The 21,672-nt window shown below is 42.8% G+C and overlaps 1 protein-coding gene across 1 annotated transcript in view; it reads left to right on the top strand.

Annotated features, from left to right (window-relative positions):
• Positions 1-21,672, top strand: part of LOC137346034 (aryl hydrocarbon receptor-like) — a 226,928-nt gene that overhangs the window by 173,527 nt on the left and 31,729 nt on the right. The window contains exons 6-7 of the mRNA XM_068009334.1: positions 8,079-8,209; positions 17,311-17,513. Coding sequence (XP_067865435.1) covers positions 8,079-8,209; positions 17,311-17,513 — 334 coding nt within the window. The remainder of the gene's footprint in view (positions 1-8,078; positions 8,210-17,310; positions 17,514-21,672) is intronic.

Here is a 21,672-nt window from a genome sequence, read left to right as displayed (position 1 = left end):
CTGAAGCCCATTCTTTTTTTTCTTTGGCCTCCTTATCTCGAGAGACAATGGGTAAGCGCCTGGAGGTGGTCAGTGGTGTGTGGAGCAGCGCCTGGAGTGGCTATAAAGGCCAATTCTAGAGTGACAGGCTCTTCCACAGGTGCTGCAGAAAAATTTGTTTGTCGGGGCTGTTACACAGTTTGCTCTCCCCTTGCGCTTTTGTCTTTTTTCCTGCCAACTGCTAAGTCTCCGACACGCCACACTTCAGCGCAGCCTTTATAGCTGCCCGCCAGCTCTGGCGAACGCTGGCAACTGACTCCCACGACTTGTGATCAATGTCACAGGATTTCATGTCACGTTTGCAGACGTCTTTAAAGCGGAGACATGGACGGCCGGTGGGTCTGATACCAGTGGCGAGCTCGCTGTACAATGTGTCTTTGGGGATCCTGCCGTCTTCCATGTGGCTCACATGGCCAAGCCATCTCAAGCGCCGCTGACTCAGTAGTGTGTATAAGCTGGGGATGTTGGCCGCCTCGAGGACTTCTGTGTTGGAGATACGGTCCTGCCACCTGATGCCAAGCATTCTCCGGAGGCAGCGAAGATGGAATGAATTGAGACGTCGCTCTTGGCTGACATACGTTGTCCAGGCCTCGCAGCCATAGAGCAAGGTACTGAGGACACAGGCCTGATACACTCGGACTTTTGTGTTCCGTGTCAGTGCACCATTTTCCCACACTCTCTTGGCCAGTCTGGACATAGCAGTGGAAGCCTTTCCTATGCGCTTGTTGATTTCTGCATCGAGAGACAGGTTACTGGTGATAGTTGAGCCTAGGTAGGTGAACTCTTGAACCACTTCCAGAGCGTGGTCGCCAATATTGATGGATGGAGCATTTCTGACGTCCTGCCCCATGATGTTCGTTTTCTTGAGGCTGATGGTTAGGCCAAATTCATTGCAGGCAGCCACAAACCTGTCGATGAGACTCTGCAGGCACTCTTCAGTGTGAGGTGTTAAAGCAGCTTCGTCAGCAAAGAGGAGTTCCCTGATGAGGACTTTTCGTACTTTGATCTTCGCTCTTAGACGGGCAAGGTTGAACAACCTGCCCCCTGATCTTGTGTGGAGGAAAATTCCTTCTTCAGAGGACTTGAACGCATGTGAAAGCATCAGGGAGAAGAAAATCCCAAAAAGTGTGGGTGCGAGAACACAGCCCTGTTTCACGCCACTCAGGATAGGAAAGGGCTCTGATGAGGTGCCACCATGTTGAATTGTGCCTTTCATATTGTCATGGAATGAGGTGATGATACTTAGTAGCTTTGGTGGACATCCAATCTTTTCTAGTAGTCTGAAGAGACCACGTCTGCTGACGAGGTCAAAGGCTTTGGTGAGATCAATGAAAGCAATGTAGAGGGGCATCTGTTGTTCGTGGCATTTCTCCTGTATCTGAAGAAGGGAGAACAGCATGTCAATGGTCGATCTCTCTGCACGTAAGCCACACCGTGCCTCAGGGTAGACACGCTCGGCCAGCTTCTGGAGCCTGTTTAGAGCGACTCGAGCAAAGACTTTCCCCACTATGCTGAGCAGGGAGATTCCACGGTAGTTGTTGCAGTCACCGTGGTCACCTTTGTTTTTATAGAGGGTGATGATATTGGCATCGCCCATGTCCTGGGGTACTGCTCCCTTGTCCCAGCACAGGCATAGCAGTTCATGTAGTGGGAAGAGTATAGCAGGCTTGGCACTCTTGATTATTTCAGGGGTGATGCTGTCCTTCCCGGGGCTTTTCCGCTGGCTAGAGAATCAATGGCATCACTGAGTTCCGATTTTGTTGGCTGTATGTCCAGCTCATCCATGACTGGCATACACCGTTAAATGCAGACATCCAGAAGTTGCTGTCAGTGACTCTACACTTCTCCATGGGGTGCTGTTGAAGTTCCAGCAAACTGCAATCAATAGAAATCACTGAACCGATGAGAATTTGCCCTTTTACGCTATAACTGGGCTTTTTAACAGCGTATTATCTTCGCTGCCTCCGAAGAATATTTGGCATCAGGTGGCAGGACCGTATCTCCAACACAGAAGTCCTTGAGGCGGCCAACATCCCTAGCCTATACACCCTACTGAGCCAGCGGCACTTGAGATGGCTTGGCCATGTGAACCGCATGGAAGATGGCAGGATCCCCAAGGACGTATCGTACAGTGAGCTCGTCACTGGTATCAGACCCACCGGCCATCCATGTCTCCGCTTTAAAGACGTCTGCAAACGTGACATGAAGTCCTGCGACATTGACCACAAGTCGTGGGAGTCAGTTGCCAGTGATCGCCAGAGCTGGCGGACAACCACAAAGGCGGGGCTAAAGAGTGGCGAATCGAAGAGGCTTAGCAGTTGGCAGAAAAAAGACAGAAGTGCAATGAGAGAGCCAACTGTGTAACAGCCCCGACAACCAATTTTATCTGCACCACCTGTGGAACAGTCTGTCACTCTAGAATTGGCCTTTAAGCCACTCCAGGCGGTATTACACAAACCACTGGCCACCTCTAGGCATTTACCCATTGTCTCTCGAGACAAGGAGGCCAAAGAAGACTAAGTTAATTATTACTGCTGTAAAATCTTTCTGGCCTTGCAAAACTGATTTGTATATTTGTGGCATGTCACATTGGTCATTGGTGAACTCTGTCGCTTGGCCGCTGACCGCAAAATGCGGGCCAATAAAACTAAATTCCTTAATATCTATTTTTGTAACCAGCTGGCTGAACTTTTGATTGTTATTCATAATAAAACATCGCAAGGCACTTCTCACAATTATTATAAAGCAAAATTAGACACCAAGCCACATAAGGTGATATTGGGGCAGATGGCCAAAAATTTGGTCAAAGAGGTAGGTTTTAAGGACCATTTAAGGAAGAAAGAGAGACTAGAGAGGTGCAAAGGTTTAGGGAGGGAATTCCTTAGTTTAGGCCTTGGCAACTGAAGGTATGGCCGTCAATGGCAGAGCGATTAAAATCAGGGATGCTCAGGAGGTCAGAATTAGATCAACACAGATATACCAGAGGGTTGTGGGGTGAGAGGGAATGACAAGGATAGGGAGGGGGGTGCTAGGCCATGGAGGGATTTGAAAACAAGGATGAGAATTTTAAAATCGAGGTGTTGCTGGACTGGGAGCCATTGTAGGTCAGCAAACACTGGTGATAGCTGAATGGGATTTGGTGCAAGTTTAAGACACGGGCAGCAAAGTTTTGGATGACGTCAAGTTTACGGAGGGTAGAATGCGGGACGCCAGCCAGGAGTGCATTGGAACAGTCAAGACTAGAAGTAAAAAAGGCATGAATGAAGGTTGCTGAAACAAGGGCTGCGTCAGGCGACGTTAAAGGTTGAAATAGGTGGTCTAAGTAATGGCATGGATATGTGGTTGGAAGCTTGTCTCACTGTCAAATATGACACTAAGGATTAGTCGCAGTTAGCACAGAGAGGAATAGAGTCGGCAGCTACAGGAGAATTTGGAGCAGGGCCCGAAGACTATGCCTTCAGTCATCCCAGTTTTTATTTGTAGGAAATTTCTGCTCATCCAGTACTGGATGTCTGACGAGCAGTCTGATCATTCAGCAATAGTGAAGGAGTTGAGAGAGGTACAGCTGGGTGTCGTCCGTGTCCATGTGAAAACTAACTGTGCTTTCAGGGATAGATATTTGGGGGATACTAGAGATAATGGTGCAGGAGTGGGGAGAGTAGCCATTGTAAGTGAAACTCTGGGTACGATTAGATAGCTAAGAAAAGAACCAGGCGAGTGCCGTCCCACCCAGCTGGACGCAGTGGAGAGGTACAACAATATGTTCAAGGACTTTGGAGGGGAAAGGAAGGTTGGAGATGGGACTGTAGATTGCAAGGATGGTCAAGGGTTTTTTTTTGAGGACGGGTATTGACAACAAATTTAAAGGAGAGAGGGACAGCAGCTGAAGTGAGAGAACCATCAACAATATCAGCTTACATGGGGACCAGGAAGGGAAATTGGATGGTCAGTTTAGTGGGAATGGGGTCAAGGAAGCACGAGGTGGTGAAAAAATATCAGGAGAAATTTTATTGTGGTTTCCAAGGTTTCCATAACAATAGGGGCACTGTCTGAAAATGAATACTAGCTTTATCACTCCTATCTCAAATGCTTTCTTAAAATCACAACAAGCTATTAAAGTAGGGTTTTTATACACCTATGATTTTGTTAAAAAATAATTCATTGCTTGAAAAAAGAGGAATTTTAAATTGTATGGGGAGTGTGCAGGATGGTAGGATTAGCCTAGGTCATTCATGGAAAAAAAAAGTATTGATGCAGACTTAATGGGCAGATGTCCTATGTCAGTGCTCTAATATTCTATTGCAAAGGTGCTAGTGAGTGACCCTGCACTATTTGCAATATTCCACCTATCAGTAGTGTTAAAGAGTGGCTGACCAGCCCCTGTTCTCTCCTGCCACAAGAAAATCTTACTTGAGCTTTGGCAGTAGTTTTGTGTAAGGGTTGGACTGTCATTACATTTACATCCTTTGGCACTAATGATAGTGTTGGATACAAGATTACTATAAGCTGGCCTTATTTGTGAAGTACTGTGCTTCCTAAATTATGAAACTGCTTCTCTTCTGTCTACCAATAGTAAATATCTTTTGCAATTCATTTTCCATTCTGTCATCATCACCCCAGTTTTAAACCTGAAAAGGAAAAGTGTTCTTCCTGTTGGATGGAAGAACTGTATTTTTAACAGAAAAAGAATCTTGTATTTACATTGTGCTTTTCACAACCACCAGACATCTCAAAGTGCTTTAAACCAATGAAGTACTTTTGAAGTGTAGTCACTGTTGTAATGTCGGAAATGCGACAGCCAGTGTGCACACAGAAAATTCCCACCAACAGCGATGTGATAATGACCAGAATCTGTTTTGTGAAGTTGATTGAACAATAATATTGGCCAGGAAACAGTAGATAATTCCCCTGCTCTTCTTTGAAATAGTGCCATAGGATCTTTTACATCCATGCTAGCAGACAGGTGGGGCCTCGGTTTAACATCTTATCCAAAAGATGGCACCTCCAACAGTGCAGCATTCCCTCGGTACTGCACTGGAGTGTCAGCCTTGTTTTTCGTTCTCAAGCCCTGGAGTGAGACTTCAACCCAGGACCTTGTGATTCAGAGGTGAGAATGCTCCCAACTGAGCCATAGCTAGCACGTTTGGTGAACATTTTTTTTTAGGAACGCATCGTGAAATTCAGTGTCGGCGGGAGGCACAAAATGGGTGGTATTGCATTGGCTGCTGCTTATACACTGAGTTTTCTCTACTTATACCATTTTTTCCCCCTACCAAAGTTGGAGTTGACACCCAATCATTATAGTTCTCAATAATTAGCAGTCTGTAAGGATTCCAGAAAGGATAATGGTAAACAGTTAATATTTATAAGAATGCAGTTGTCAAAAAGTAATTGTGATAAATTGCTATGATGCATGGTGTGCAGGACTTACACAAGGATGGGAGGTTTAAATGGTTTAGAATCATGCAAGGTAAACTAAGTAAGCTACATGCGCTGAACTACTCACTTTAAAATTGAGTATTTACTGTAGCATGTTATGATATTTCAATAATAGCTTAGCTTCTGAGAGATCCCTTAATATTATTTTGACTAATGTTTGTAGACTTTTATTTTGGCATCCCTTCGAATTTTGTCCGAACTCCAGAGTAAACTTGCTTGTATAAATGTGCCTTTTCATAACAGCTGCTGGCTAAATTAAGCACAGATCGTAAGCTTCAAATCATGCACTACCACTTTAGAAACTGTAAGCTGATCCAGTAGTTGAGCCAAGTAGATTACTTGGGCACAACCACTTCACGGTACACTAAACACAGCCAGTTATGTGTGCTGTCACAAATAAGATTCAGATGTTAGTATAGTATGATGAGCCTCATTTTTACAAAACTACACTGTTTTAAGAAAGTCTGTTGATCTGGAGTGCTCATCTCTTTCTGTGTTGTCCCTAGACCCAGCCTATTGTATACACTGGGGATGGCAGTTTGAAGCTTTAAAAAAAAATTACCCTCATGTACCTAAAGATAGACCAATTTACCACATGAATTAAAAAAGCACGAGCACAGTAAAGCTATACATACCTTGAAAAGCTGAAATATCAATGCCAGCCAAATATGCACAGATAGTGCAACAGTTTTTGCTTAGAAAAAAATGGAAAATGTTGGAAACATGCGGCAGGTCAGGTAGTATGAAAAATAAAAGGCTGACAGGCATATTTATGCAATCCAAAAGGGAGAGGAGGGAGAATATAAATATATAGCCTGTATATGTAATATATCCACAGGCAAACCAGGCAGAATTTGTTGCATAATTCTGCTCATGATTCCTATGTTGTAATTTTTTAAAACTTTTTTTTTTGTTATTCTACCTCTTTATAAACTGTGTTAATGTAACCTCTGTCTGCCTCTTCTAGTTCGAAGTAGAGTTTGCACCCGAAACAATATCTTGCCTGTTCTGTCCACAAATGCTGATTCTCTTGCTGTGTGTTTTCAACATTTTTCTGTCTTTGTTTGATTTCCATTCAAAGTTTTAGCTTTTGCTTGCATCTGCTTTGAACACACTTGGGCACTTCAGTATTCTTTGTAAAACTGAATGTATTGTTAATTCTTGTGAAATTGAATGGGGAGGAAGAGGATCCTGAGCTTTCTAGCATTAATGCTGCATTCTCTTCTACACAGATTTCACTTGAATTCAATACGCTGGTCAGTCCAAGATATTCTGGCTTTCAAAGTATTCTTTATTGCATTCATTAGGCCAAGAAAATTAATGTTTCCTTTCCCTCCATTATGTTCATTATCCATTCTTTTTGAAACATCAACCTTCCCTTGACCTTGGACCTTTAAACAAATTTATACAAAAGAAGTTCATCAGAGTAACCAGCACACATTACATAATACTTTACAGCTAATTCTGGCCAGAATGCATTTGTTCATACAGGCATAAGAGTCGTATATTGAAAGTACTCAAGGTCCAATGTACAAAACTGTAATTTATATTTCTACGTAGTATGATTTCACATGCTCAGATTGAATTTACAAAATTTTAAGTCTTCAGCCAAAGTTGGCAATTTTTGTGAAGAGATAAAGTTACAATTAATAATGTATTTATTTGTGATATTTTGTCATCTGCATTTGTTAAATTGTTGATACTTTGTATCAGTTTTAATTCTCCAGGTGTCAACTGGGTTCAGTTGTTACTATTCTTGCTTCTGAGTACTTGAGCACATAATCTCGCTTGACACTTCAGTACTGAACAAGTGCTGCATTGTCAGAGGTTCTGTCTTTCAGATGAGACACTAAACTGGTGGATATAAAAGACCATATGGCACTGTTTAGTGTGGTGTATTTCACATCAGTTCACATTTGGTTCTTTTCAAACAGTAGCAAGTAATTTTAATTTCCAGTTTTCAGAAAACTTTCTGTGCAGTCACTTGACGCTATGTCAAAGTACTACTGGTGCATTTTTTACTCTGTTGTCATTAAGCTTTCAGCTCAACATCTGGCATTAATTCTGCTCCATATAACTTGTTCGCAGAGAACTTCTATTTTTAACTGTTCTCTGTTTTCTTGAAAGCAAAGTCCATAATCTGTAATCAAGCCTTTAGCTACTCTGTGAAGGAGGGAACTAAGATAGCAGAATAACAGATACTTGGGGATAATCAAGTCAGGAATATGTTTTTTGCCATCATCTGAACATCCAAGATGAAACTGCATCAACCTTACCATTCCTATGTGTCCTTTTTTATAATATTTCTGTGTAAGAGAGGAAAGCTTTGCTGTGTTCTGTTCTTTCTTTGTCTTTTGGTGCTGATAGATGATGTCTGCACTTGCCAAGTTGTCATGTAATCCCTGGGAATTAACAAAATGATAATACAAAATGTCATCTCTGGGCAAATGTTGCACTGTGACCTTGGATGGTCACGATTATTTACATTTTAAAAAAAAACTTTCCTTAGAATATTTCTAAATTGTGTGAAGTTAACAATTGTTTTTCTTTAACTTTCATGTTCTAAATCTGTGTCTTGTGTGACATTATCTTTCATTCAGGTGAAAATGGCCTTCCACTATCAATCACACATTACAGTCCTGAGCAGCTTCCTCCAGAAAATTCACCATTTCTGGAAAGGAACTTTGTGTGCAGGTTAAGATGTCTCCTAGATAATTCTTCTGGATTTCTGGTAAAGTTATTTTGACCTTGTGTTTTTCTTTACAGTGCAGCTTTCATTTGATATTGTTTAATCATGAAACTTATCTAAGCCACCGTTACTTAGTAGATATGTACTGTGTCTATTATAATTCCAGTGCCCTAAGTTGTAAATCACTTGCAGTAAGACATTTTATGATGCAATGTTGATAGGTGCTCAGATAATTACTAGACAGCCATGTTCCAAACAAACATGGCTCTTGGTAGTTAGTAGGATTAATGGAAGTTCACAATATAAAGCATTTTGAATTCTGTGATTGAATGTTGCATTGCAGAAGGATTTTTGTTGAGGCTGAGTTGACAGACTGATGAGGAAACATGTGACACGAATCCAATATTCATTTCTGAATGAAATGTTAGCATAAATTATGTGCTCATTTGTTTAAAAAAATGTCTAAGTGCTTCTGAATCTATTGAAGGATACAATGACCCATAATTTCCTGACAAGATAATGGTGGGGATAATGGCACTCGCCATTATTTATGCGTCAATGCTGCAACAACTTGAGGTGAGGCGGAAGTCAAAAAGTTGCAGTCCAAGATGCACAGCTCTGCCCCTCTGCCATAAGCATTGTGAAAACAGCATCTCACTGTCTTGCTCATCATTTAAAACGTATTGAATGGCATGATGTTGCTGTATTTGCATGGTAAATGTAAACTAAATGCACCACAGAAAGTTAAGTCTTGTCCATTTCAATCTAAGTACCCTTTAAATGATGTGATGTGTTGATTACTGCCAGTCAACCCCTCTGGCACTGAAAGTTAATCTTTGTAAGAGTGGAGTCTCATTCCTTAAGGTTTTAATTGCTCTTGAAGATTTTCACAATGTAAAATTTTTTTTTTAAACTTTTCCTTTGTCTCATTTATCTCTCTCTTGTTCTCTCTCTCAATCCAATATTTCTTTCCCTCTCTTTATTTCTCTTTCTGTACCTGATTTGGCATGGAATTCACCCGCTCTAATTTATACTTCCTTTTTAGTCCTTGCACTGTTAATTTCACAATCCTTTAATTTGATGAGTTAAGAGATGCCCAGTTTCTTGTGCTATTTACTCAGGTCCCAGATGCCCAGTTTGCTCACTGCAACGTTATGAGCTTGCACTTTCAGAAACTTATGCACAAAAATGTAATAACCTAAACATGCAAGGGCAAATCTAATTAATGGCAGATGGCGTAAGAATCAATCCTACAGCAAATTATGGCCCATTGTCCATCACATTAAAAATCCATGTGAAATCTGTCATTTTGAATAACTCTGAATATAAGCACCATCTGTTTACTAAGTATCATTGTTCATTCAAACAAAATATAATTCACTTGTTTAATCCACCTTTTACCATTTAGACCCATTTCACTGATGATGTCACACTGGAGGAATAATTTTACAAGTTTGTGTTCCAAATGCAGAACCTAGCCTGCAGCAAGCAAAATCTCAAAATTCCCCCTTTGAAGTCAACCTTTTGAATACATGAACCTTTCCTAAAGTTATCAAAGTGTGCACTTAGTTGCTTAAAATCCATGAAATAGAATTTCTATGTGTAGTGTAACCATAAATGATATTCACTGTGGCCATGATGGATTATCTTTCCTTAACCTCTTCAACTTCTCTGCAATGTTTGACGCAATTGACCACACCATCCTGTTCTTTGTCATTTTTTCGGTTGTCCTGTGCAGTGGGATTGCTCTCCACTTGGTTCCATTCATCCTTATCCATTTGTAACTAGAGCATCTCGATCAATATCTTGCTTCCTGTCCTCACATCATTGCCTCTGGAGTCCCCCAGGATCTATCCTTATATCTCCTGACGTCAGCCTCCATATGCACGCTGATTTCACTAAGATCCACCTCCATCAGCGTCCTCTGACCATACCACTGCTTCTGTACTGTCAAGCTGCTCGTCTGATATACAATCTTGGATGAGGTACAAAATTCTTTCCATTTTCAGCCACCACCCCAAACTCCATACCCTTGCCACCATCTCCATTCCCCTCCTCAGCCAGTGTCTCAGATTAAACCAGACTATTTGATACCAAACTCAGCTTCCAAACCCATATCCTTTCCATCACCAAGATTAATTACTTCCACCTCCTTAACATCACCTGAGACATCTCTGCCCCTGCCTCAACCCATCTGTCTCTGAAACTCTTATCTGTGCCTTTGTCACCTTCAGTCTCAACTATTTCAATGCTCTTCTGATCAGTTTCCTATTCTCCTCGCTTCATATAATACAGTTTATGCAAAACTCTGCTACCCGCTCACCAGCCATCCCTGTTCCCACAGACTGCATTGACTCTCAGTTCCCCAATACCTCAAATGTAAACATCTCATATTTGAGTCCTTTCATAGCCCCACTCCTCCCTATCCCTGTAGCCTCCTCCAGCTCTACAAAGCCCTTGTTTTGAACTTCTCTGACTCTGGCCTCATGCACTTCCTCTCACCATTGGCAGCTGTGCCTTCAACCACTTAGGTCCCACTTCTTAGAATTCTCTCTTTAAGCCTCTCTTCCATTAAATCCGTCTGTTTAACCGTGCTTTTGGTCACTCCAAATATCTTCTTTACCTCAGTGTCCATTTTTTTCTGTGATGTGCCATGGATTGTTTTTCTACATTAATGATCTGTGCAAGGAGTTGTTGCTGAATGCCAAAAAGTAGAAATGGAAATATACAAAACTTACAGAAGAGTAACTAAGGGAGTAAAATGACTATTCCAGAAAATGCATGTTAAGTCTATGTTATGGTGTAATTTGTTGTCGGCATTAACAGAGCGTTAGTATAATTTTGCATTTGTTCTTGAAACTGATGAACTTACAGGAGGCAGTTTAACATGTTATGATCCAGACTACATTATTGTTTTTTTAGCACACCAAGGTAAACACGAAAAGATATAATCTGCTTGCCTTCCTGACTACATAGTTTTAAACAAAATAAGCTGCTATACGGGTGACTTTGAGGCAATGGAGAGAGCTGAATGCACTGTGAATGACAACTCAATTATTTGAATCCACACAGAAAATGCTTACATTTATAAAGTACCTTTAACATGTAAAGTGCCCTACAACAACAATTTGCAATTATATGGAGCCTTTAATGTAATACAATATCCCAAGGTGCTTTGCAGGAGTAAAAGTTGACGCCAACCACATACGGCGATATTAGGCCAGATGTCCAAAGAGGTAGGTTTTAAGCAGCATCTTAAAGGAGGAAAGAAATGTACAAAGACGGAGGGAATTCCAGAGCTTAAGTCCTAGGCAGCTGAAGATATGGCCACCAATGATGGAACGATTAAAATCGGGAATGCTCAAGAGGCCAGAATTGGCAGAGCACAGAGATTTTGGCGGGGTGGGCGGGAGGTGGGGTTATAGGGCTGAAGGAGGTTAGAGATGGGGAGGGGCAAAGCCATGAAGGAATTTAAAAACAAGGATATTAAAATCAAGGCGTTGCTTGATCAAGAGTTAGTGTAGGTCAGGGAGCATAGGGAGATGGGTGAGCAGGACTTGGTGTGAGTTAGGACATGGGCAGTAGAATTTTGAATATCCTCAAGTTTGCAGGCAGTAGAATGTGGGAGGCCTGCCAGTAGGGCATTGGAATTATCAAGTGTAGAAATAACAAAGGCATGAATGAGGGTTTCAGCAGCAGATAAGCTGATTTGGGCAATGTTATGGAGGTGGACATAGGTGGTGTTAGTGATGGTGCAGATGTGTAATAAGAAGCTCCTCTCAGTCAGATTATGACTAAGGTTGGGAACAGTCTAGTTCAAATTCAAAAAAATTGGCAGGGCGAGGTATGGAGCCAGTGGCAAGGGAATGGAGTTAGTAACAGGGAAAGAACACAATGGCTTCTGTCTTCCCAATATTTAATTGGAGGAAGTTTCTGCTCATCCAATACGGGATGTCGGGCAAGCAGTCAGACAGAGGAGGTGTCAAGAGCAGTTTAGGAGAGGTAAAGCTGTGTATCAGCTGTCAGCGTGCATGGGGAAACTGACGTCATGATTTCGATGATGTAGTTCAGGAGCAGCATGTAGATGGGAAAAAGGAGGGAGCCAAAGATAGACCCTTGGGGGATACCAGAGGTAAGTGTGTAGGAGTGAGAAGAGAAGCCACTACAGGTGATTCTCTGGCTACAACAGGGTAAGGTAAGAATGAAACCAGGCAAGTGCAATCCTACCCAGCTTGGTGATGAAGAGGCTTTGAAGCATAATTTCATGGTCAACCATACCAAAGGTGCAGACAGGTTGAGATGAATGAGGAAGGAATGTTTACCTTTGTCACTGTCACATAGGATGTAAATTGTGACTTTGGCACAATGTGTTTCGGTACTATTACTGGGCGGAAACTTGGTTATAAGGATTCAAAAAAGAAGTACCGAGAAAGATGGACATGAATTTGGGAGGTGACAATATGTTCAAGGACTTCGGACAGAAAAGGGAGATTCGAGATCGGGCAGTATTTTGTAGGGATAAAGGGGTCACGGATTTTTTTTTGAGGAGGGGTGATGACAGCAGATTTCAGGAGAGGAACAGTACCCGAAGAGAGACAACTGTTAATGTCAGCTGACATTAGAACTAGAAGGAGAAGTTGAATGGTCAGCAGTTGAGTAAGAATAGGGTCTGAAGAGCAAGAGGTGGATCTCATCGACAAGATGAGCACGGAGAAGACCTGACGGGAGATAGGAGAGAAACTATAGAAAGAGACAAGTTTCAGAATTAGGACAAGAGGGATCTTTAGAGGAAGTTGGACCCAGTGGGTTATGGGAAGGGGGTGGGGAGGCAGTGGAGACAGCTAATCAGATGGTGTTGATCCTTGTAACCAAAAAGCTCATGAGCTTATCCCACTTATTGTTTGAGGTGAGGGTGGAGGAGGTAGGTTAGGGTGGTTTAAGAAGATGGTTAATGGTGGAGAACAGAAGTTGGGTGTTTGCTTTGGGAGCGTTGCCAATAATGCCTTAAGTGGTCTAGCTAGATTTGGCGATGAATCGTTAAACCAGTTGTTCACCAACGAGGTTGCCTGCATCCCTTGGACTTAAGGGAGCAGGGATGAGAAGTATGCCAAGGGAATAATTAGGTTGGGAAAGAGTAATAGTTCCAGCGGGGGCAAGGGCATCAAAGGTAGTGGAGTGTGTGTGAGTGAGCAAATCAACAGCTGCTGAGATGTTATGATGAATTAAAAGCCATAGGCTAGATAGTTGGGTATTTGAGAGTGCAGAGGTAAGTGATTTGGAGAGTTTTTTCTCCCCCCCCCCCCCCCCCCCCAGGGACAGACACAGAAAGAAGTGGAATGGAAATAAAATGCTGGAAATACTCAGCAGTTCTGGGACCATTTGTAGAGAGAGAAACAGTGTTAAGTAAAGATAGCAAACACAAATTTGTAAAAGGTAGATCGTGCTTGACTAATCGAGTTGAATTTTTTGATGAAGTAACAGAAAAGGTTGATGAAGGGAATACAGTGGATGTTGTCTATGGATTTTGAGAAAGCGTTTGTCAAAGTACCACATAAAAGGCTGGTTAACAAAATTGAGGCTAGTGGAATAGCAGGGTCAGTGTGAGCTTGGATAAAAAAAATTGGCTTAAGGACAGAAAACATTCATGGGAAATGGTTACTTTTCAGACTGGAGGATGGTAAACAGTGGTGTCCCCCAAGGTTTAGTTCTAGGACTAGAATATTGGAATACAGAGTAAAATTTCAAAATTGGGCGGCGCAGTGGTTAGCACCGCAGCCTCTCAGCTCCAGGGACCCAGGTTCGATTCTGGGTACTGCCTGTGCGGAGTTTGCAAGTTCTCACTGTGTCTGCGTGGGTTTTCCCCGGGTGCTCCGGTTTCCTCCCACAGCCAAAGGTTTGCAGGTGATAGGTAAATTGGCTGTTGTAAATTGCCCCTAGTGTAGGTAGGTGATAGGGAATATGGGATTACTGTAGGGTTAGTATAAATGGGTGGTTGTTGGTCGGCACAGACTTGGTGGGCCGAAGGGCCTGTTTCAGTGCTGTATCTCTAAATAAAATAAAATAAAACATACCAAACTTGGAGGAGTGGCAAACAATGAGAATGATGCAAATTGACTGCAACCGGCCATAGCTAGGCTGGCAGACTGGGCAAACAAATGGCAAAGGGTATTGAATACAGAAGTGTGAGGTGATGCATTTTGGCAGAAGGGCTAGGGAGAGAGAATACAGTCTGAATGGCACATTTCTAAAGAGTGTGCAGGGATAGAGGGAGATTGGAATTCTTGTCCCTAAATTTTTTTCTGAGTGGTTAGCAAAGCATATGGGATCTTGGGTTTTGTAAACAGAGGTATTGCGTACAAAAGCAGCAAAGTTTTGCTGAACCTTTATAAAGCTCCGGTTAGGCCACAATTATGGCATTGCTTCCAGTTCTGGTCATCACACTTTAGGAAGGCTATGAGGGTCATTGAGAGGGTGCAGAGGAGATTTACCAGAATGGTTCCAGAGATGAGGGTTTTTAGCTACAAGATTAGGTGGAAGAAGCTAGGTTTGTTCTCCTTGGTGCAAAGGAGATTTGAGAAATTTGGTGGGGGTGTGCGAGTTTATAACAAGTTTAGATATAGACCAGGAAAAACTGTTCCTATTAGCTGATGGTACAAAAACGAGGGGACGTAGATTTAAGTTTTTGGGCAAGAGATGCAGGGAGAATGTGAGGAAGAACTTTTTTATGCAGTGAGGTGATGATGGCCAGGAACCTGCTGTCTAGGAGGGTGATGGAAACAGGGACAATTGATGATTTCAAAAGGAAATTGGATGGGCACTTGAAGGAATAAACTTACTGGACTGCAGGGATAGAGTGGGAGAATGGGACTGGCTGAATTGCAGTAGGGAGAATCAGCATAGACCCGATGGGCCGAATGGCCCCTTTCAGTGCTGTTAATGTTTCAGATCGATGACCTTTCATCAGAACTGGAAAAGGTTAGAGATGTGGCAGCTAAACGTGAATAGCACGTTTAGGGAGGTGGTCACACCACAGGTTAGGGGCATGCAGGCAGATAGGGAATGGGTGACCGCCAGGCAGTCTAAGAGAACCAGGCAGGTAATGCAGGGGTTCCCTGAGATGATCTCGCTTGCTAATCGGTTTTCCATTTTGGATACTGGTGAGGGTGATGTTTCCTTAGAGGAGTGCTGTCAGAGCCAAGTTTGTGGCACCACATTGGCTCCTACCAATACTGTCATGGACAGATGCATCTGCGGCAGGCAGATTGGTGAGGACAAGGTCAAGTATGTTTTTCCCTCTTGTTGGTTCCCTCACCACCTGCCACATACCCAGTCTAGCAGCTATGTCCTTTAGGACTCAGCCAGCTCAGTCAGTAGTGGTGCTACCGAGCCACACTTGATGATGGACATTGAAGTCCCCCACCCAGAGTGCATTCTGCACCCTTGCCACCCTCAGTGCTACCTACAAGCTCTGTTCAACATGGAGGAGTACTGACTCATCAGCTGAGGGAGGGCGGTAGGTGGTAATCAGCAGGAGGTTTCCTTGTCCATGTTTGACATGATTCCATGAGACTTCATGGGGTCTGGAGTCGATGTTGAGGACTCCCAGGGCAACTCTCTCCCTACTGTATACCACTGTGCCACCACCTCTGCTGGGTCTGTCCTGCCGGTGGGACAGGACATACCTGGGGATGGTGATGGCTGTGTCTGGGACATTGTATGTCGGGTATGATTCCGTGAGCATGACTATGTCAGGCTGTTGCTTGACTAGTCTGTGGGACAGCTCTCCCAACTTTGACACAAGCCCCCAGATGTTAGTAAGGAGGACTTTGCAGGGTCGACAGGACTGAGTTTGCCGTTGTCATTTCCAGTGCCTAGGTCGATGCTGGGTGGTCTGTCCAGCTTCATTTTTATTGACTTCATAGCGGTTAGATACAACTGAGTGGCTTGCTAGGCCATTTCAGAGGGATGTAAGAGTCAACCACATTTTGGTTATGTGTTGCTTGTTAGTACATTTTGCTACTTTTGATAGTAATAATTAATGATTTTATGTATGGAAATGTGCTTTTGCAAGGTTTGATAATATGATTCCATGGTAGATGCTAAACTTTCATGTATAATAAACGATCTATGTGAAGCAGTGCTTCAATTTTGCTACTTCATGACACGGTTGTCAAGTTATGGGCATTACAAAAAAAGCATCTGCCTCACTGTCTTAGGACAGCAGCAGTGTTTGTGCATCAGGTAGTCCAACTATATAGAAGATGCCAGTTTTCAGCCCCTGCTATGCAGAAGCTATTTGAAAATGATAAATTATATTTTTTAATATAGGAATTTGGATTTTTGGTGAACTTATTGTCTCATCACATTTTATGACTGAATTATGACAATTTCTAATCTAGCAACTTCCTTTACTGTGGCAATTTGAAGTGGGTATTTGTTGCAGAATGGCCTAAAGCTTCCGGTGCTGTGAACAATGTAATGTTAGTGCATAAAAAGTTATTCCTGCATCTCGATCACAAAACAACTTCAATAATAATTCAGCTGTTAGAATGCACCATCTGTACACTAATTGCATGTACTGTAAATGCACATGTGGAGCTCTTTTCATGGATATATTAACCTTGGGGGTGTACTTAAGAATGAATTTTGTTCCAATAAAATGTGATTAGTGTTTTATTTGAACGAAGTGTTCAGGTATTTGTTTGTGTAGCTCTACATTCTGATGTGCAGTGTTGCAATTTTTCTATTAAAGTGTTTGCAGCTGTTTTGGGATTGAAAATATATGAATACTTTAAAATCTGCAAAAGGCTCCACTAATGATTGAGATTCATTTTGGTGCTGGCTTTGGGCCAATAATTATGGAGGGTTCTCTGATCACATCACCATAAGTTATGGCATCACTTAAAGAAATTAATTTTCAGTTAAAATTACATATTGAAACCATTTTACTAATTCATAGTTTATGATGCACTGCCCTTTACACTAACCTTTATATAGACTGACCTGCAGTTGAATAATAACACATGTTCTGGTCCTGCACTTTTGGGTTCTTAAGTTTCTGCTGCATTTTCATCAGTTATAGCCAGCATTATCAGTATCATATTAAAGTTTTAATAACTATTTCTAAATGTGGTTCTTTCAAGGCCATGAATTTCCAAGGCAGACTCAAGTTTCTTTATGAGCAGAACATGAAGGGAAAAGATGGCTCATGTATTCCTCCACAGTTGGCTTTGTTTGCAATAGCAACACCACTGCAGCCTCCGTCCATCTTGGAGATCCGAACCAAAAATTTCATTTTCAGAACCAAGCACAAACTTGACTTCACACCAATGGGCTGCGATGCTAAGTGAGTGATATTATTTACTTAAAATTTAGGAAGGTTTTATTTTATATAAAATTATATTAGTAATAATTTAAACTTAGAAACTCATTTAGGTAAGTTAAATAAATGGCAGATATTATTCAATATGTAAAGTGCTCACGGGACCAGGCAACATGAGGTCTTCCCATTGTAACTAACAGCAGAAAAAGGACTTGTGTAGCCATTAAGTAGCCACTTTTCCATTTTGAATGCTGGTGAGGGCAATGGTTCTTCAGAGGAGTGCAGCGCGAGCCAAGTCCGTAGCACCACGGGTGGCTCAGTTGCACAGGAGGGGAGAAAGAGAAGTGGAAGGGCAATAGTGATAGGGGATTTGTTAGAGGAACACGCAGGTGTTTCTGCAGCCGCAGATGTGATACCAGGATTGTATGTTGCCCCCCTGGTGCCAGGGTCAAGGATGTCACAGAGTGGCTGCAGGACATTCTTCTGGGGTAGGGTGAACAGCCAGAGGTCATGGTCCACAATGGTACCAATGAGATAGGTAAGAAGAGGGATGAGGTCCTGAAAGCAGAATTTAAGGAGATCGGGGAAAAAATTAAAAAGCAGGACCTCAAAAGCAGTAATCTCAGGATTACTCCGAGTGCCACATGCTAGTGAGCACAGGAATAGGAAGATAAAGCAATTTAACACATGGCTGGAGAATTGGTGCAGGAGAGAGGGCATCAGATTTCTGAGCCATTGGGACCTGTTCTGGGGTAGGTGGGACCTGTACAAGGTACACTGGTTGTACCTTAGCAGGACTGGGACTAACATCCTTGCAGGGGGATTTGCTAGTCCTGTTGGGGAAGATTTAAACTAAATTGATGGGGTTGGGAACCTAAGAGGGAACTCCGATGGGAGAGAAGCAAAACTGATAACAGGAAGTTGAAAAGTAGTGAGCAAAATTGGAAGGCAGACGAGACAAGGGCAAACATCAAATAGGATCAGAATGAGGAATAATGTTGAGACAAAGTTAAGGGCACTCTATCTGAATGCACACAGCATTTACAACAGGGTAGATGATTTGAAAGCACAAATAGAGGTAAATGGGTATGATTTAATTGCCATTACTGAGATGTGGTTACAGGGTGACCAGGACTGGGAACTGAATATTCAGGGATATTTGTCATTTAGGAGGGATAGGTGGAAGGGAAGAGGAGGTGGGGTAGCACAGTTAATAAGGGATGAGATCAGTACATTAGTGAAAGAGGATCTTTGATCGAAGGAGCAAGATGTGGAATCAGTTTGGATGGAACTAAGGGACATTGGTGGGAGTTGTCTATAGGCCACCAAACTGTAGTGGTAATGTTGGGCACGGTATAAATCAGGAAATTAGAGCTGCATGTAGTATGGGCAATACAGTAATAATGGGCGACGCCAACTTACATATAGATTGGGTAAACCTAATTAGCACTAACGCTGTAGATACTGGATATAAAATAATGGGCTGCACTGTTACAATTTCCCAATATACAGCCTCCTAAAGAATGCAAAGAAATCGTAAGTAGATTTCTTCCTGTAAAGGATGCAAGATCACTGGCTGCACATCCACAGTTTCTGGATGTGTACCCCTTCTAAGCGTTCAAGCGAGTACCAGAACATTCAACCCTATTGTGTCCATTTTTGGTCCTTAGACCTAGCAATGGATATTGATGCTCTTCAAAAGGTTTCAGAAAGTAACCAGAATGACATTTTAACATGGATCTGTTAGTTAAGAAGATAGGCTTAAAGAGAGTTATTCACGTTGGAATAGTCTGGTCTCAGTGGATAGTTTTGAGGTTTTCATGATGATAAAAGGATGGATGTAGTAGGTTTAAAAGAGTATTCAAAATGTGTAATGATACTGGCCAAAGGGACCATGTAGGAAAAATAGCAAGTTAGAACTAGGCTGTATTTAATTTCTCTGAGAGCCCTTTGGAACAGATGACTACTGATGTAGCACAAATGAGTATACAATAGCTCTTAGTTTAGTTTAGAGATACAGCACTGAAACAGGCCCTTCGGCCCACCGAGTCTGTGCCGACCATCAACCACCCATTTATACTAATCCTACACTAATCCCATATTCCTACCACATCCCCACCTGTCCCTATATTTCCCTACCACCTACCTAATACTAGGGGCAATTTATAATGGCCAATTAACCTATCAACCTGCAAGTCTTTGGCATGTGGGAGGAAACCGGAGCACCCGGAGGAAACCCACGCAGACACAGGGAGAACTTGCAAACTCCAGACAGGCAGTACCCAGAATTGAACCCGGGTCGCTGGAGCTGTGAGGCTGCGGTGTTAACCACTGCGCCACTGTGCCGCCCAACTCTTCTTAAATAGGATTTGATACATTCCTGAGATTGGGGTTGTGTAAGTTAGTTACTGATGTGCGTAATCAATCTCTTGGAGTGCAATCAAGACCAACCAAAACAAATTAGCTGGTCATTCATTTCATTTTTGTTTGTGGAATCCTGGGTTTGAATTTTCAGGCCCCGCCAAGGTTGGGAACAGAGGCTGACGGGGCCTGCAAATACCGGTGCCTACCGGCATGACAGTTTCCCAACCCCGTTCCTGGTGTGGCCATTTTGCTGAGGTAGGTTCGGGGCTGGCAGGGCTACCTGCCCCCATGAGGCAGGCAGCCAATTAGGCTCATTAAGAGCCTTGTTAACCAGAGTTAAAGGAGGCCGATTGGAACTTTGCAGTCGGTCAGCAGTTTCCTGATGCAACAGGGAGGGGTCAGTTTGCTGCTGGGTGCCTGCTTCCAGGCAGTTAATCTGGGAGACCCAGCACGTCAGGCAGGCCTACAGGCCACCCTGCTGGCGTGGGTTAGGGTGCAGCCAAAGGTCGTCCTGTATAGGGAATCCCTGCCACCCACCCCACCTCCTCTGAACAGTAGTGGCCTGGCTGCTAAATCTGTTTTTAATTTAAGTTTCAAAAAAATTGGGGGTGTGCCTCCACGTTGAAGCAGGGACCCTCTCCGTTACTTACCTTCTACTGCAGGCAGCTGCTCCGCCTCTCAATCTGGAAGGCTTCTGATTGGCCCTCCAACTTTGAGAGCCTACCAACCACCCTTAATTGGACAGGGAACCTGTCTCCATGCTAATTAAGGGGATGCCCTGGTCTAAATTCCAAAGAGTGACTGTTGCCCGTCTGGGGTGGGTTCAGGACTTGGAAACCGTCCTGACTCCTTTTTCCTGCTGTGCACAAAAGGACTGTTGCATTTCCCTACCTAAATCAGTGTACATTAAAGTTATTTATTATATGTGCAGTGTTTTTGAGGCATTTCTAAGGAGTAATAAAGTTTGATAAATTAATTCTTTCTCATACTTTTCTTCACTTCCTCTTTCTGCTCTCACTTTCTCTTTTCTATTTCTTTTTTCTTTCTCCTTCTCCCTCCATTCCTACACTCTTGTTTTTTGTGTATATTTCTATTCCTTGCTCTATTCTATTTTCTTTTACTGAAGCAATGTAAGTATTTTGCAACTCTAATACATTCTCTCCTCAGGATCTCAGAACTGTGGAACTTTTAACACTCTGTCCTTCCTCTCACCACCTTCAGATGTTTAGAACCCAAACTTGGCATTTCCTAAACCCTGCTTCCTGACTTTTAACTTGTTTTCTCTCTTACCCTTTGCAGCGTTTGGTGCCAGCACTATGTTTCCATCGCCCTCTATTCAATAGCTTCCAGCCTGCCCTCAGTACTAAGAATATGTTGGTTAAAATTACTAATGACAAACTGTGTGACTATAACCATGGTTCTCTGTCCCTCCTTGACCTCAACACTGCCTTTGATACAGTTAACTCCTTCACCCTTCTATTTATCCATCTACAGTTCTCTCCTTTTTTTCCTTTTGAAGACGAGTTCACCCTGTAGTGATGGCATCCATGGGCATGGCGTGAACTTCCATACATATGCTGACACCGTACTGTACTTTTCCACTTACTTTGACCCCATGATCAGCTCTGTGCTTTCTGGTTGCCTGCCTGACATTAGGGGCAGGGTTATGAGCCCCCACTGAGGCCTGGAACAGAGATGGACGGGTGCCAAAAATAGTGCCGCTGGCTGGCCGGCTCCACCCACCCCTGGGCCATTTTCCAGATGGGAAGGCTAATTCAGTAACTTAATGACCACTTAAAGCCTATTGAAGGAGGCTGAC

The sequence above is a fragment of the Heterodontus francisci genome, chromosome 2 (assembly GCF_036365525.1).
Source record: "Heterodontus francisci isolate sHetFra1 chromosome 2, sHetFra1.hap1, whole genome shotgun sequence".
In the NCBI taxonomy this organism is placed as follows: domain Eukaryota; kingdom Metazoa; phylum Chordata; class Chondrichthyes; order Heterodontiformes; family Heterodontidae; genus Heterodontus; species Heterodontus francisci.
Note: the sequence above shows the minus strand (reverse complement) of the source record. Positions and strands in the feature narration are given on the sequence as shown.